We start from the raw sequence: 17,945 nt of genomic DNA, 5'->3' as shown, positions 1-17,945 counted from the left end.
AAATCTTTCCGGTAATAAGCGTTGAATTAAGAAGAATTAAGAATTTGCATTCTTACACGAGGAGAAATTTCAAGAGATTATTTCAGGGAACTGCTCCTTGATTTCATCATATCTTGGGCGCGAGAACTACCCAGTGAGCACAAAATTTGGCGACGTCTTTACGACATCGTTACAACATCTGTACAACATCGTTACAACATCTTTACGACAACTTTACGACATCCTATGTCCATGTCGTTTCGCTGTCTTTACGATGTCGTAAAGACATCGTCAGATCATGCGACTTATTTACGATATCGTAAAGACACCTTAACGACATGGACATAGGATATCGTAAAGTTTTCGTAAAGATGTCGTAATGATTTCGTAAAGACACCTTAACGACATGGACATAGGATATCGCAAAGTTATCGTAAAGATGTCGTAATGATGTCGTAAAGACGTCGCCAAACTTTGTGCCCACTGGGTAAGATCACGGGACCCTTGATTTTAAAGCAACGGCCTTTGATTTAAAATCAAGGGTTGCGAGATCTTAGTTCTCGCGCTAAAGATGTAACAAAATCAAGGAGCAGTTCAATGAATTAATCTCTTGAACTTTCTCTCCGTGTATCATTACGCGATTTTTCCTTCGACTAAAAATCCCCCAACGATAAAGAAAAAATGCGAATCCTATTCCTCTCAATCGACGTAGTAAAATTTAATGGAAACATATTAAAGAGAATTATAAGTAGAAGAAAGTAAAGATTGTAAGAATGTAAAAGAACGCAGGATTAAATTGAAATTAATGGATTATTTTTTCATTATTGAATAAATATTTCAATAAATTATTTACTGTCATTGAAAATAATTATTCCTTATTATTATAAATTATCGTTACTATTTACTTACTATTAAATATCGATGATGCATTTATTTAACCTATTTTTTCATTATTAAATTGTTTGGCAACTTATAGACTCGGAAAATATTCAAATTTATATTTATTTATATATTTATAATTTATATAAACGTGTTAAAAATGAAACATCTAGGAGAACACATTACATATATAGTATATTCAAATGTGTAAATTATAAAATAATCATATTGAATTCAATATACATGATATATTTACATTAATTTTATTTGAAAACAAATATTCCTCTATTATTACCCTATTTTCGTGAAAAACCATCCTCTTTCCAATGTATTGAGAGAATTATAGGCTACGTTACTTTTCTTGGGGTGGGAGTGATAAGAGGAAATTATTGTTGACAACGAGGGAGCCGAGTTTTTTTTAATTTCATCTCACTTTTGGGCGCCCCCTACGGCGTCTATAGTAGTTACGCTACTGGTATTTTCGTCTGCTACTCTACTGCCCTCTGTTGTGAGACAGCTGTCAAAAACATGTGTTAAATATGGCCGCTCGTAGTATGGAACATTTAATTCGCGTGTTTTTAAATCAATTTAACAAGTGATAACAGAGGCAAATTGTAGCCAATTCGTGGCATGTGAAAATACTTTACTAAGTTTTACGTTTCTAGAAAAAATGTGGAAGAATTTGCTTTTTTTGGCACCAGTGGCCCTGATATTTATTACACAATGCGAGGTAGGTGGGACGGGTGGAACTTTTCCAGATTATTAATTGTTGGATAATCCGGTATTATTATCGAAATCTGATCTTTGCCTTGCAATTTTCTAATTTCTAGGCCCAGTCTTATGACGATAAAAGATGCAAATGCATCTGTCCAAGTCTCTCATCTGTTATTAACACCACACAGTCCTCAAAAGATCGTCTAAATTTTATTTCAAATGTTCCACCTTTGCAATGGTAAATATCGTAAATATTCAAGATTTTTTCGTTTTCGTTGTGCAAAGAACTTTAAACGAACGATAAAAGGAATGTAAATCTTTCCTTATTTTTTCTTTAGTACTTGCGAAGGAGCGGTTTTGCCTCATCTTGGCAAAGAAGTCAAAGATAAGGCACAAATATTTTGCCCTAGGTGTGATTGTAAATACGAGAATAGAAACACTACGATTATAAAGGTAAGTTATCTTTTTCCATCTATTTCATTTACATTTTTTCAAGTTTTTCAAAAATTGGGTACTTTCTATGTTTATAAATGTTCATTGCGAGAGGAATTTTTGCGGAAATCGAAAAGTAACTTGAGTATTTCAAGTTTTCTAGATTAAAATTTCAATTTAATGTACAAACACTTGATTTCAAGATTGCATATTTAGCTGGTTAAATATTTTTCCATTTTTCATGCATATCGCCCCCAAATTTTCTCTAATACACAAACAAAAAAGCACTTGTTTGTTTAAAAAAATAATTTATTTCGAGGTTCCACAAACCCCATGGAGCTTAGCACGTTTTTACCATGAGGAAAATACGTTTCTGTAAATATTTTTCAGAATTCTTAATATTAGGTCAATCGAGTTGAAATTTAAATACAAATAAATAATTACTTTTCAAGTATCACCCCCATAATGCTGTTTTATAGGGTCTCAAAAACCCTCATAAGTGAAAAATTGGGGTTTGCAGGTTTTTTGTGCTAATGATGATTTTTTGCTGTTTTTTTTTAAACATTTTAACTCTTTCTAATACATAAAATATTACTTTCTATTAATAATTATATGTTTACGCAAATTTTTTTAACAATTTTGTTTTGAGCAATTTTTTTAGAATAGAGTCAGAAAGTTACGGGGTTTTCCGTATTTTAAAACTTAAAAATTTTTTCGTTAGATCGAGGCAATAGTCAATTAAATTTAATAGAGCCAATGGTTTGAACAATTTTTTATTATTTATAAAAGAATTTCTCAGAATAATGTTAGGAAGTTGCAGTTTTGTGTATAATTTTTCACTCTTGCTCCAATCTTCTGTAATAATTCATTTAAGTTGAAAAACATAATTCTTTAAACAATTTATTATTTATAATAATATTCTCTATGAATAATTTTGGAAAGTTGCAAATTTTTCGGAAATTTTAAACTGTCCAATTTTTATTTAGAGTAAAATAATACTTAAAAGCATTTAACAAACATAATTGTTTACACAATTATTATTATTTATAATAATATTCTTTTTAAATAATGTTTCAAAGGTAGGACATTTTCTGAAAAATTCAGATTTTCTTTGATTTTTTAGTCTTTTTTAATTAATTTTTTTTACTGAAATCTTAACCATACCATTTTTAATCATACCATACCATTTTTGAATGAAAATCGATCGTTATTAATTGAAAATTTCGTAAAAAATTTATGTATTTTGTTAAAAATTCATCTTTTTTGTTTAAAATTAAAATTTTGAGGAAAATTTTTCTTTCCGGTTGAAAATTCAACTGTTTGGTTAAAAATTGTTTTATTAGAGATTTGCCTTTTTCAATCGAAATTTAACTATTTTTTCTAAAATTCTTATCTTTTAATTAATAATTAATTTCTTTTACTGAAGATTTGACCATTCCATTTTTGGTTAAAATTGATGTTTATCAGTTGAAAATTGAACGATTTAGTTGAAAATTTATGTATTTTGTTGAAAATTCATCTTTTTTGTTGAAAATTAAAATTCTTTGAGGAAAACTTTTCTTTCTGGATGAAAATTCAACTATTTGGTTAAAAATCAATCTTTTGATTAGAGATTCGCTTATTTCGATCGAAATTAAACTATTTTTTTTAATTGATAATTAATTTCAATAACTGAAGATTTAACTATTCCATTTTTGGTTGATAATTTAACGATTTAGTTGAAGATGTATGTATTTTGTTTAAAATTCATCTTTTTTGTTTAAAATTAAAATTCTTTGAAGAACATTTTTCTTTCTGGTTGAAGATACAACTATTTGGTTAAAGATTGATATTTTTATTATAGATTCGCCTCTATCGATAAAAATTTAACTTTTTTTTTTTAATTCTTATTTTTCAATTGATAATTTTTTTAACTGAAGATTTAAGTATTCCATTTTTGGTTGAAAATTGATGTTTTATCAGTTAAAAATTCGGCGATTTGGTTGAAAATATATGTATTTTGTTGAAAATTGATGTTTATCAGTTGAAAATTCGACGATTTGGTTTGAAATTGATGTATTTTGTTGAAAATTCATCCTTTTTTTTAATAATAAAATTCTTTGCGGAAAACTTTTCTTTCTCGTTGAAAATTCAACTATTTGACTAAAAATTGATATTTTTATTAGAGATTCGTCTCTTTCGATAGAAAATTAAAATATTTTTTTTAAATTCTTACTTTTTATTTGAAACTTAATTTTTTTAACTGAAAATTTAACTATTCCATTTTCGGTTGATAATGGATCTTTATTAGTTGAAAATTCAACAATTCGGTTGAAAATTCATGTACATATTTTGTGGAAAATTCGCCTTTTGGGCAGAAAATTAACGTTCTTGTTAGAAATTTAATTCTTTTTGGTTAAAATTAAACCGTTTGGCTGAAAATTAATCTGATTTTGTTGAAGATTCAAGTATTTTGTTGAAAATTCAAATTTTTGGTTGAATTAAGTTGTTTTGTATTTGAAATTTAAGAAATTGTTTGGTCAAAATATCAGTTATTACATTTTTCCTTCATAGATAATTTTTCTGGGCTAAAAATGGAACTACTTCGTTAAAAATGAAACTATTTTTGTAAAAATTAATTTATTTGGTTAAAGGTTAATCATATTAAATATTAATTTTTTAACAATTGTGAATTATCCTAAATTTTCTATTCTATTATCTTAAATATGATGTATGAAATTGTAAAATAAGAAGAATATTAAAGAGCTCATTTCTTTTTTAGATCGTCGTCATCATCGTCATATGGGTGATATCATTACTGGTCATTTATATGCTGTTCTTAATTTGCTTGGATCCACTACTTAACAAAAGATTACACAAAGCTGGAGCTGGTTATCTTGAACATAACAACGAAGAGGTGCCTGTATGTATACTTTAATCTGGCATAAATTATTTCGTCCCCTTGTTTTAAATCTTTCAAATGAAACAATCCTATCAGCAGGCCTTACGGACCGGTCCCTATATCCCCTAAAGTGCCCTATTTTGAAGATTTCGTCCCCATAATACTTTTAAGATTTGAGGGTATTTTTAAAACTTCTAACGTATTTTTAAAGCGCTTTTAATTTGAAATAATTTAGGGAATTTTAAAAGATTCAAGACATTTGAAATATTTCGGAATAAAGACTTTTTGAATTTCGGAAGATATAGAACGATTTTGCAGGACCTATAAGGTTTTAAAATGTTACATAAGATTTTATAATACTTCCTACGATTTCAATGACGGTACACTGGTGCAAATTCGCACCCAAAGTTTTGTTCATTTTGTTGGCATTTACGCAAACACAGCTGCAGCGGATTGTCCCCACATATATTAAATACTTGTGATATATGCTAGTCGTTCATTAAATGTTCAATATATTAAATATTTAATATTAAATTTGCAAACAAACCGAACCTAAATAATTTATCCTGATTTCTTTTAATTCTTGGGAATTGAGTGTATTTAAAATTTGTTTAAATTTAATTTGAATGAATGTAATTTCTATTTTCTATTATAAAATTCTCAAAAAGTGGTTTTTATCATTAAATGTTATTTTTAACGTATTTTCTTAACAATACATTCAGATTATAAGCAAGTTTTACGGTTACTGGGACTTTCACGATTACTGGGACTTTTATATAAGGATTTGAAATATTTTAGGAAATTTTAAAAGATTCACAGAACTTTAAAAAAAATTTGCATTTGGTTTTAAAGAATTTCGTAGTGAGTAGAATAATTAAACTTTAAAGGCTTGCAATATTACCTACAATATTTAAAATTCTGCAATTTTGAGCGATGAAAATGACAGTGTTTTTTTTACAGAAATCACATTTACATGATATGATACTTATTAATAATATATTTATCGTTTTTAAAATGTCTATAATTTAAATATAAAATTATAGTTTGAATTAAGCAATTATAAAAGTTAAATTCTAGACAGTCAAAAGCTTTGACTTTGAAAGATTTAATTTAGTTTTTTATTTCAAATTGTCAAATTCTAATCGCCTTGAATTGAAAATTATTTGAATTAGGGCTTTTAATTTTTAATTCTTTAATTTTGAACGCTTTTGATCATAAAGAATACAATTTCAATTCCTATTTTCTGCGGAAATTTGAATTTAATAAATCAAAATAGCTTTTCTCAAAAATAAATTATTAATAAAACTTTAAATTTCGTTTGTAAAATAAAGTCAAAAAGAGTACGTAATACACTTTTTAAAAAAAAAATTTATGTTTTGATTACTGGTCACTTTTTCCTGTGTAGTTCGTAATTTTACAAACATAACATTATTGCCTACTCACAACAAATTTAAAGTATGTGTTTTGATAAACTTTGCTATTTTTAATACCAAATAGTAGAATTTTCAAATAATAAAGATAAATTTTGAACCCAAAATAAATATTTGAAGTTCTAACTATAAAAGGTAAATTTTTTACTAAAAGAAAACGAATTTTCAACAAAATTGTTTAATTTTCAACTAAAAAAATTAATTTTCAACCAAAAATGAAATAGTGAAATTTTCAAATAAAAAATTTGAATTTCCAAGAATATATCAAGTTTGCAACAAAATAAGTGAATTTTGAACTAAAAAAGAGAAGATTTTCTACCAAAAGTGGAATAGTTAGATTTTCCGTTAAAAAAATCAGTTTGCATCAACAAAAAAAGCAAATTTTTTAATAAAATAGTTGCATTTTCAGCCGTAGAAATGAATTTTCAATAAAAAATTGAATAGTTGATATTCCAAGCAAAATATATTTTAATATTAAATTTAAAAAAAACGGATGAATTGATACAAAAAAGAACGATCTTAAATGAAATACTCAATTTTTAAGGTTAAAGATTAATAAAAAAAACTCATTTTCAATAAAACAATATAATTTTGATCGAAAGAATTGAATTTGCAACTAAAAAAAATTGTAACCAAAAATGAAATAGTTTCATTTTCAGTTACCAAAATAATTTTGAACCTAAAAAAAGATGTTTGAACAAAATACTTACATTTTCAAAGAAAAATAATAAATTTTCAACCATAAAGTCGAGTTTTCAACTCAAAAATCAATCTTTATCAACAAAAACAAAATATTGTTATCAAAGTAGTTACATTTTTAACCAAAGAAATAAATTTTCAATAAAATTAAACGAAATTTTAAACAAGAAGAGTAATTTTATGAAAAAAATAGTCCATTTTCAAACACATAGTTGAATTTTCAACTAAAAAGATCAATTTTAAAGAAAATAAAAACGAATTAAAAAACAACGAGTTAAATTTTCAATCTAGAAGTGTTTTTTCAAATAAAAATATGAATTTTCAACCAAAAAAGAAGAATTTTGAATAGAATACATGAATTTGCATCCAAAAGGTTCATTTTTAATTAAAAGAGACGAATTTTTAAACAGAAATAAGTTAGATTTTCAGTTAATAAATTTATTAAAAATTAAATTTATTAAAAATTAAATTTATTAATTTAAAATAAATTTATTTTAAGTTTTTAAAATCAAAAGCTGTTGAATTCAACCAAAAAAATGAATTTTAAGCAAATCATGTAATTTTTTAAATATAAAAAGATCAGTTTTTAATCAAAAGTAAAACAAAAACAAATGCAAGAAAAACTTTTAACGAACGTGAAGAAACTTCAACCGAATTTTTAAAAACATGTGCGAAACGTTCTTTCAGGAGTGAAATTGAAATTGGATAAAGCCGGGAGAGAAATATTACAACGGGAGATTTTCCGTATTTCGTAATTCATGCGTTTTGTATTTTTTTTAAGTACTCAATTAGAAAGCATATCATTTTCAAAATGTTTAGATTAATTAAAATTTAAAGGTTCATAATGTTTCTCGCAATAACATTATGGCTTTGATTGCTTGATTCTAAAACAAATGAATCTGATGCTTTGAAACTGAAGTCTTTTCTTAAATTAATTTTTATATTAATTCTTAAAGTTTAAAATTTAATATTTCACAATATGGTAGTTTCTAATTCAAGTAATTATTTAAAATTACAAAACCATTTCGCTAATATTTCATATTAAAAGCCTTGATCGTCAGTTTTGAATTTGATAATTTTAGACGTAAATATAAAGCAATTTTCAACTGCAAAGCTTAAAATTGTATAATTTTAAACATTGGAATCATATCACTGCAATCTTGTCTTATTATTATATCTTTTAATTTTCAATGTAATATCTGAAAATTCTCCGATTTTTAGTTGAAGATTTATGCTAATAAATCATTTCAAATTAAAAGATATTCTATTGGAAATTTTCACGAGTGAATAATAGTTCAATTCACAATTTTTGCCTTTCATCGGCTTTAATTTTGAAACTAAAATTTAATTTGTTGAATTTTGGAAAGGTTAATTAGAAAAAATTGGTAGTTTTTTGGTGATTTAAATTTAGTTCAAATAATTTTAATTTTTGAGGGTTTCATTAAAAAAAGTTTTTATATCACAATTTTTGTTGACTATAAAGTTCGTCAGTTTTAAATTAAGTTCGCATTTTTTAATTTTTAAGGTTCTGGAGTTGATTTTTTTTTCATTTTTAACGTTTCCCATTTAAAATGACTATTTAGTTTGAAAGTTTGTTTAGTATAATTCAATTCATTCTTTGATTTTATAAAAATTTATCTAATTAGATTTAATGTCAAATTATAATTTCGTTCTGTAATAAAAATGTAAAATTCTAGAATTTCAGAAGATTTTACTTTAAAAGGCAATTTAGTTTCCAATATGAAATTGTCAAATATTAATCTTTTTGAATTTAGAATTGTTAAATTTGAAGTTTTCAATTTTTAATTATTTAATTTTGAACGCTTTTAAATATAAATGATGCAATTTCAATTCCTATGAATTTTAAATAAACTAATCTTTAAATATTCAATTTCGTAAGGTTTTGATATTGTCCTATTTTCTAAATATTTAATCTGAAATTATTCAATTGCATGATTCTTCATTTCAAAATAAAATTGTTTACTTTGCAGTGCTTCTATTCAGAAAATCTACAATTTATGAATTTTAAATCATAGATTTTGTTTATGACTTACGGTCGACATAAATTAAAGTAAAATCGAGCCAAACAATTTTTTTTTTGAATTGAGAATTTATTTGATTTAAAATTGCTTTCTCACTCCTTGACGCTTCGGTACCAATGCGTACCTTTTTCAACAGGTTTTAATCTGAGTTTCAGAAGTTAATTTAACATCAGATTAAATTCGAAGAGTAAAAAAACAAAAGAATAGCGATGTCACTTTGAAAATTTTCCAGTCAAAAGTTTTTTCTAAGTTAATTTTTAAAAAACGATGAAAATGTTATTTTGAAGTCTCAAAAGTTAAAGGGACTTTAACTGGTTAAGGACTACATTAATAAAAAGGAGAACTTTATCTTAGATTAGGAAGGACGAAATTGAGAAAGGATTTTTTAAGCAAATAAATTCTGAGTTCGAAAATATTTTTTTTTGGCTCAATCTTATTTTAATTTATGCGGACCCGAAGACAAAGAAAAAATCTATGATTTAAAATTCATAAATATTGTCGGTGGAAGAAAGGATTGATTTGGTTTCAAATCATTATATAATTATACAATTTAATTCCTTTTTCTGATTAAATTATGCAAAATAGTTCAATAATCTTTTTAATTTCAGAAGCCTTCCATTCGAAATTATTAAATACTGTTAAAAAATTGTAAACATAATATTAAATTACTGCCATTCTACAATAAAATGCATCTTTGCATTTTTTTATCAGGCACAAAAACTTCCTTATCCTACTTATATGATTCAAAATCAGTTGATTTCTTGCCAAAGGGTTTGTTGTTGCTTATCGATTTCCGCATTTGATATGCGAAATACTTTTTTCGCAAAGAGAGTTAATTTTTTTTTCTAAATCGGAAGAGGCCATCCTGAATTTGAAATTAGTGACTATTGTTTCAAAAATATTAAGAACACAATACTTAAATATTATTTTAATCGTGGATTTTTTAAATGTTTATATTTTCCATATTTTCCAATAAAACGCGTCTTTATATTTTGCTTTATTACACATAAACATTTTCCTTTCCTATTTATCATATGATTCAAAATCAATAGATTTCGAATATTTACCAGGAGAAAGCGGGAAGACGAAAATGAAAAAAATTGTGGCTACCCCGAAAAAGTTCCATTTTTTCCTATTTTAAATAAATAAAAAAAAACCCCGAAAATAATAATTAAATTGGAAAAAATGTCAACAGGACGAGACAGTGGCACCTGGAATGTCTCATCCAATGGGCGTCAGAGGCAACGTTCTAAATCGCGTTGGACATCAGCAAGACAAGTGGAAGCGTCAAGTTAGAGAGCAACGACGTAACATTTACGATCGACATACAATGCTAAATTGATGTCTCTGAGAATGCTTAGGGAAGAAGCAAATAAATATCGCTACCAAAACGTTTAAGATTCTCCAACGTCTCTCATTCATACGTCTACTCCAAGTATCAAGCTCGTTAATTTAGTGCGTAAATGTATAAATATAAATATATATTTTTTAATCTAATCTTATTTGAAAATAAATTTAGATGTCTATAACATATCTCTCTTTATTATTTTTTTTTCGAAAATACTTATGCTGATTAAATTCAAGTCAATTATTGTTATTTAAGTCACATTCAAAGAACGAAAAGCAATGCGAGTAAAACTTCATCTCTGCTACTAAATTAGAATAATTAACATTATTCGGATATACCCTTTTCAATTAATTCCTTTGCCACATCGTAAAAAATTAACACCAAAGCACCTCCAGTTCCTCGTAAAATGTTGGAAAAAGCGCCTTTGAAAAATGCTGAAGGACCTTCTTGTTTTAAAGTTTTCGTCCAACAATCCAGGGTATTTTTGTACATCATCTGTCCCTTAGCTCTGTCTGATTGCATCATCATTCTTCTCCTGACTGTGTCGAATGGATAAGAAATAATCCCCGCGACTGTCGTCACTGTCTGGATTATGCAAATTAATAATTTACATGTTCATATTTATCATTCAATTCAGACAAAACTTGATCAAGTTTTAAAGTAGAAAACTTCAAAAACTCTAAATATTACCGAATATTTTTCATGTTTGAAGGCACAAAAATAAAATTTATTTAGTTCTATAACTTTGAGGCCGTACTTAAATTACGTAAAGGATTGTAGTCATTTTTAGTTTCTAGAAATGTTTTGCTACTTATTGCTCGCAGAATTCAAATACCAGAATTTGAATCTTGTAATATTTTTTACATATAATCTCTTATAAACGAAATAAAACAGTATTTCAGATACAATTTAAAAATTTTGAAATTTATTCATTTTTTTAAACAAAACAAAAAAGTATTTTCTACTATAAAAGATGACTTTCTAACAAAATACTTAAATTTTTTAACAAAATAATTACATTTTGAACAAAGTAGTTAAATTTTAAACCTAAAAAGATAAATTCCCAACATAAAAGTGTAATTGTTTGTATTTAAATCAAAAATGTTAAATTTATATAAAAAAATAATTTTAAAACCAAAAAGACGAATTTTCAACAAATAAAGATTTTTCACTCTAGAAATAAATAAAAGTTTATCAAAATATGACCTTCCATCAAAAAATGAATTTCTCACGAAAATGATATGAAATTTCAAACCAAGAAAACTTTTTTTTTTACTAAAAAGAAAAATTTTTAACCAAAAAAGGCGTTTCGACTAAACAGTTAAATAAATTTTTAACAATATAGTTTAACTATTCTTAAGTAGTTGAATTATCTATTTAAAAAGATTATTTTTTAACAGAATAGTTAAACTTTCAAGCAAAGAGACGAATTTTCAACTAAAAATATAAATTTTCAAGAAAAAAATGATTTTTTAACAAAGTGAATGAACTCAAGCATAGAAGAAGAATTTTGACAGGGAGGCCGCTGGACCGGGAAACTGGGAATTTTTTAGACAGGAAAAAACCGGGAAATGACATTGAATTTTTTTGTTGGTCGGGAATTTTGCAAATTTGTAGAAGAAAAATCTGTCCACGTTCGATTTAAACAGTTTTTGAATAATCAGTGGAATTGTTATGTTTTTCAATTATGCTCTTATTTAGCATACAATGCGTAATTCAAAATTTTTTTACTTAAAAATTTTCCATTTAAAATTTTTATTTCCAAGCTTGCATTTTTAATTTAAAGAATTTTTAAATGCTTTCTTAAAGACTTGAACAAATAAAAAATAAAAGCAGCTTAGAAATTTAAGAATTTTCAGATTTTAACGTTAAAACTTAAACGGTTTCAATTTGAAAGTCTTAGTCATTAAATAAGTATGAACGTGTGACTGAAATAACTTCGTAATAATATATTCTTAATTAAGGGATTTGATTAAAGTAAAAATATTGTTTCAGTCTAAAATATTAAATTTTTCACCCATTCAATTTGAAATTTTTAATTAAAAAAAGATTAATTATTCAATATTTAGCAATATTTAAATTTTTATTTAAGACAAGTAAATTGAAACCCAATATCTTAAAGTAAAGAATCTTTAACTGAATTGTTTGACGTAGAAAACCTGGAATCGTTAGAATTTCGAAGAGCCTTTAAACTTTGAACGTTACAATTTTAATGGTTGTATTTTAAAATTGCTTAATTTGTGAGTGAAATTTTTTAATTTGAATGTATAATTTACAATTGAACATTGGTAGACCAAATTTGAGTAATTTTAAGAGATATTTAAGAGCTTTAAAAAGATAAAAAAATATCATGCAAATTTTAGAATGTTTTTTTAAAATCTTCTAGAATCTTGTTTGAAAATTTTGTTTAAATCTTTGAAAAACTTTTTATATATTCTCTTAAAATAATTTTTTCAATAATAAAGTTATTCTTTTGAAGCCTTTCACAATTCTGGAAAAGAACATTTTTTTTTAATATGCGAAAATCTACATTTTGTTTACATTTTTGTTTGCGTTAAGTTTGAATCTTTTCAAAACTTTTACATATCTCTTTAAATTACTTAAATTTCGTCTACAAATAATAAATGTTTAATTGTTATTTACACATCCAAATTGTAAAGAAATTTTCTAAAACTTGCAGGACTTTCTGAAAATTTTAGAAAAAATTCAATTAGTTTTGACAGATATTTAGAAGTTCTGAAAAAGTTTATAAAATAATTTTAAATTTAAAAACAATTTAAAACAATTTCTGGATTTCTCAAAATTTTAAAATAAAATTTTGAAACTGTCCAAGGATGTTTAAACTAGTTAAAAAGAAAGTAATTCATTTCTAATTTAAGAAGTGTTCAGTTAAAATTTTTTCAATTCTTCAATATTTGATGTTTCTAGCTTAAAATTCGTTAAAATTATATAATTTAAAAATTTTTAAAGTTCATTGATTAATTGTTTAAATTAGAGCATTGCAAATGATAACGTGAATTTATATTTTTTTGTATTGAAAAATGTTAGTACCTTCAATTTTATACGCCTAAATTATGGAGCATTTGAATAAAAAATTTTTTATTAAAAAACTTTTAAATGTCAATTTAAAAAATTCAAGATTTAACAGTTCCACTTCGAATGTTTTCATTTGCATCTCAGTTTTTATTACCTCAAGTGGATTCTTTTAGCTTTGGTGTTCCATTTTTTAAATTTCATTGACCGTGAAAAATGTTTTCTAATCGGAAAATGACCGGGAATTTATTTCGTCGATTAAAACGGCCACCCTGTTTTAACCCAAAAGTTTCATTTTTATTTAAAAAAAAAAAAAACAATATATTTCTACTAGAACTGATGAATTTTTAAGTCAAAAAGATAAAGTAAAAAAAAGCTGAATTTTCGGGCAAAAAAGATTTTAGTTAACTTTTCACGATCAAAATATGAATTTTTAAACAAGAAATAAGTTTCAATAAAAACATTGAATTTCCAATCAGAAAAGATGAAGTTTTAACCAAAAAGTGGACTTTTTAACAAAATTATTCAATTCTCTACCAAATAGTTGCATTTTTATTCGAAAAAATGTAATTTCTCTTCAAACAGATGAATTTAAAAAAAAATAAAATAGTTGAATTTTCACCCAAAAAAGATTCCAGTTTAATTTTTAAGAGAAAATATTAATTTTTTAACAAAAAATAAGTTTCTACGAAAAACTAGAATTTTCAATCCAAAAAGACAAATTTTTTTCTAACAAAAAGGATGAATTTTGAACAAAATAGCTGAACTCTCAACCTAACAGTTGCATTTTTATCAAAGAAAGATAGGTTTTCTCTTAAAACAGACGAACTTTTTATTTAAAACCAACATTTTTTTAAAGTTGAACTTACATCCAGAAAAATTTCAGTTCTCTTTTTAACATCAAAATAATAAATGTAAGCAAAAAGTACATTTTCTACGGAACAGTTAAATTTTCAACGAAACAGCAGAATTTTCAACAAAAAAATACTATTTTTCAAGAAAATTGTTGAATTTTTCACCAAATAGTAGCATTTTTATCCAATAAAGATCTAATTTATGCTGAAGAAGGTGAATTTTAAAGTCAAAAACATAAAATCTAAGAAATTAGGTTGAATTTTCAACCGTGCAGTTACATTTTTGTCCAAGAAAAATGAAAATTCTACTAAAACAGTTGAATTTTTAAATCAAAAAGACAAACTTTCAAAATGAAAGAGTTGAATTTTCATCCAAAAAGATTTCAATTGATTTTTAATACAAAAATAGGAATTTTAAAGAAAAAGTAAATTTTGTAGGAAATAGTTTAATTTACAACAAACTGTTGAACTTTTTCCCAAAATAATGTCATATTTATATTGAAAAAGATGTACTTTTAGATCAAAAAGACAACTTTTCAGAAAAAATAGTTTTCATCGAAAACAGATTTCAGTTGACTTATCAGCAACAAAATATGAATTTTAAACGAAAGGTTAATTTTCCACAAAAAGAGCGGAATTTTTAACCGAAACAGACGAATTTTCAACAGAACAGTTGAATTTGCAACCAAAAAGGATGTCAAAATACATAATTTAATTACCATGCCTTATATTTTAGAATGTAAATTTTTCAAATATTTTTCAATTGGAAATTTTCTATTTTTTCATGTGATTTTTGAGGCCACCCTGTATTATATCTAGAATTTTATATAATTTTTAATACCTCAGCGATACAAAAATTAATGATAAGTGGTGTCTCTTTAGGATTTGGTAAAAGTGATCTTGACGTGTCGTAAAATCCAAAATAAGATGCTCTGTATAATATTATCCCTTGAACACTCACGACAAATCCTCGATACAAACCAACTGGTCCATCGGATTTAAAAGTTTTCACTAGACAATCCATCATTCCATTATATTCTCTACCTTTTGCTTGTCCAATATCTGCTGCTAACCTAAGAAATTTTATATTTTTTTAAACTTTTTAGGCCGTGTAGTATCAACCTCATTCCTATTTTACTGGTAGTTTTTTTCGCTAGTTACGTTTACACGAATTGAGATATTGAGTTGAAAAATTAAGAAATTCAATAAAAATACTCAGGACTCGGAATATTGATAAAATTTTGCTTCTTTATTGTAAATCAGGTTTTTTTTGTTTTTAAGGATTCAATTAATATGTATAAATCAGAAAGCTTTGATAAATTATAAACAATAATTATTCAAACAAAAATTCATTTTATCTTCTTATACATCAAATTTTTTTCATACTTACATAAAATTAATGTTGGTACTATATTAAATTCAATTTAAACTGCTTCACCTTCCTAAGTTTTCAAGTGAAAACATTGCATTTTCAACAAATAGATGAATTTTTTTAACCAAATAGTTTAATTTTTAACCAAAGAATTGATTTTCTGCCAAAAAATACGATTTAAAAACAAAATAAATGAATTCTGAACAAAAAATGACATAGTTAAATTTTAATTAAAAAAAAAAATTCCACCTAAAGAAAACATTTTCTACCAAGAAGATGAATTTTGAAACAGGATTATCTTTTAAACAAAAAGAATAATGTTCTACAAAAAAAATTTCAATAAAATATAATTAAATTTTGACTTGAAAAAATTATTTTTCAACCGACATTATGAATTTTTTACTGGAATAGATGAATTTTAAATAAAACAGATTAATTTTCAACAAAGACGAATTGAATAGTCAAATTTTTAGTTAAAAAATTAATGTTCAATCAAAGCGATGATTTTTTAACTAAAATAATGGAACACTCAAGTAGAATAGTTAAAGTTTTAGTTAAAAAATTAATCTTTAACAAGATAAAAACGTTTTCAACCAAATATTTCAAGTTTCAATTGGGACAGTTAAATTTTCAGTGAAAAAAAAGTCATTTTCAGCCAAAGAAAGAACGAATTTTCAACAAAGTAGCTCATTTTTCAACCGAAGAGATGAATTCTCAATTTAAATAATTAATCTGTAAAAGAAATAACAGAAGAGTTCAACTTTGAACGAAGTAATTAAATTTTCATTCTAAAAAATATGAATTCTGAATTTTCCACAACAAAAATTAATTTTCAACAAAGGAGGTTAAATTCCAATCAAGTAGTTGAATCAGTTTTTAACCAAAAATAAAATAGTTAAATTTTCAATAAAAAAATAATTTCAAACAAAAGAAAACATAATTTTCAACAAAATAGTTAAATAAAGTCTATTAAAAATGGTAAAAGTTTATGTAATTTTTTTAGATTACTTGAAAGGCGCTATTCGTTTGTCCGTATCTCGCATTTGGAAACAAATTGTTTAAAACATTTAAAAATAATTTTTTATTTCAGTCATCTATTAGTTTTTGTTTTATTATTTTTTCAATGCTTTTATGATAAAATAATTTTTTTTAAAGCTAGGAAAAAATTTAATTTACCACTTTTAAGCTTTCTGTATTTTTCATTAAATTTTTTCAAAATTTTTAAATTTAAATCCATAGAGCTATATCAAATAGCGATTATACTTTCTCATTTTATTTTGTTCTCTACTGAAATTATTTTTCACAGGACTTGCATGGTTCTGCCGTGACGCCCTTCAGTTTTTGCGAAACAGTTTTCGATAAGGCAAAATTCGGCTAAGTATTATATCGCTTTAAATATATTTCTAAAAATTGTTCAAATAAAGATTTATATACCTAGTTCGTGCATAATCGAGAGGATATACGAAAACCAAAGAAGATGCCCCTGCAGCACCTCCAGCCCCTAAATTCCCAGCGAACTGTTTCCAGAAATCATCTTTTGGTACACCCTCCAAGAAAAGTTTTTTGAAATTGTCCTTGAAGGCAAAGTTCAATGCCTGAGTGGGAAAATATCGAATCACGTTTGCCAGATTTCCTCTCCATAAACTGAAGAAGCCTGTTTCTTTAGGCACTCGTATCAATATGTCAAGAATTCCTATAATAATTTGGAATATACCAATTTTTAATTATTTTCATCCTACAACAGTTTTGTGGTAGTTGATAAAAAAGAAGCTATAGCATAGCTTCTACTAAACATAGTTTCTTTTAGTTTCATGTTTATATAAAAAACGTAAATTTCAAATAATTAATTTTGCAACACGTAGTTTAAACATAAAAATAATAATCAATTGCTAAAAAAAATTAAAAAATTGCAGTGCTATAAATTCAAAAAGTTTGATTTCGAAAAATCTTTTATTCAGATGCAAAATTTTTAAACCGTCTATTTTAAATATAACTAAATCAAACTAAAGACTGTTTAGGTTTTATATCGTTTCAAATTGAAACAATTATATAAATTAAAATAGTTTTCAATTTAGCAAAAAAGAAAGTTTTGGAAAAATGTTGCCAACAAAATTTGAAAACTGCAAGTAACTTAAAAATCACAAAAATTAATTAGATAGTATGAAATTGAAACTATTGTTTCACTAAAATCGTTACATATATCTTCAATTCCCGTTTGGGGCCGTGCATGAATAACGTACCTAAACTTTTTTTCTAAAATTTTGAACGTCGTACCCCCCCCC

General features: G+C 25.2%; 2 protein-coding genes across 2 annotated transcripts in view; one reads left to right on the top strand and one right to left on the bottom strand.

Annotated features, from left to right (window-relative positions):
* Positions 1-1,381: 1,381 nt before the first annotated feature.
* On the top strand, positions 1,382-10,480 carry LOC117175926 (uncharacterized protein CG1161). The gene is made up of 5 exons (XM_033365775.1): positions 1,382-1,588; positions 1,689-1,810; positions 1,911-2,025; positions 4,766-4,906; positions 10,252-10,480. Exons 1-5 carry the CDS (start codon positions 1,529-1,531, stop codon positions 10,396-10,398), a joined length of 585 nt encoding a protein of 194 aa, XP_033221666.1. The 5' UTR covers positions 1,382-1,528; the 3' UTR covers positions 10,399-10,480.
* A 115-nt stretch (positions 10,481-10,595) lies between these two features.
* The window catches only part of LOC117175925 (ADP,ATP carrier protein 1-like), an 11,402-nt gene continuing 4,052 nt past the window's right edge, over positions 10,596-17,945 (bottom strand). Inside the window, exons 2-4 of the mRNA XM_033365774.1 lie at positions 17,098-17,356; positions 15,133-15,364; positions 10,596-10,989 (exon numbers count right to left, since the gene is read on the bottom strand). Coding sequence (XP_033221665.1) covers positions 10,729-10,989; positions 15,133-15,364; positions 17,098-17,356 — 752 coding nt within the window. The 3' untranslated portion in view covers positions 10,596-10,728. The remainder of the gene's footprint in view (positions 10,990-15,132; positions 15,365-17,097; positions 17,357-17,945) is intronic.

This window comes from Belonocnema kinseyi, chromosome 7 (assembly GCF_010883055.1).
Source record: "Belonocnema kinseyi isolate 2016_QV_RU_SX_M_011 chromosome 7, B_treatae_v1, whole genome shotgun sequence".
Taxonomy (NCBI): Eukaryota; Metazoa; Arthropoda; class Insecta; order Hymenoptera; family Cynipidae; genus Belonocnema; species Belonocnema kinseyi.
The sequence above is the reverse complement of the archived record's forward strand: the minus strand, read 5'-3'. Positions and strand labels throughout refer to the sequence as shown.

Coding starts and splice junctions, on each gene's coding strand:
- LOC117175926 (XM_033365775.1), top strand. CDS start 1,529: ATGTGGAAGAATTTGCTTTTTTTGGCACCAGTGGCCCTGATATTTATT. Junction 1,589..1,688: donor TATTTATTACACAATGCGAG/GTAGGTGGGACG, acceptor TCTAATTTCTAG/GCCCAGTCTTATGACGATAA. Junction 2,026..4,765: donor GAAACACTACGATTATAAAG/GTAAGTTATCTT, acceptor TTTCTTTTTTAG/ATCGTCGTCATCATCGTCAT.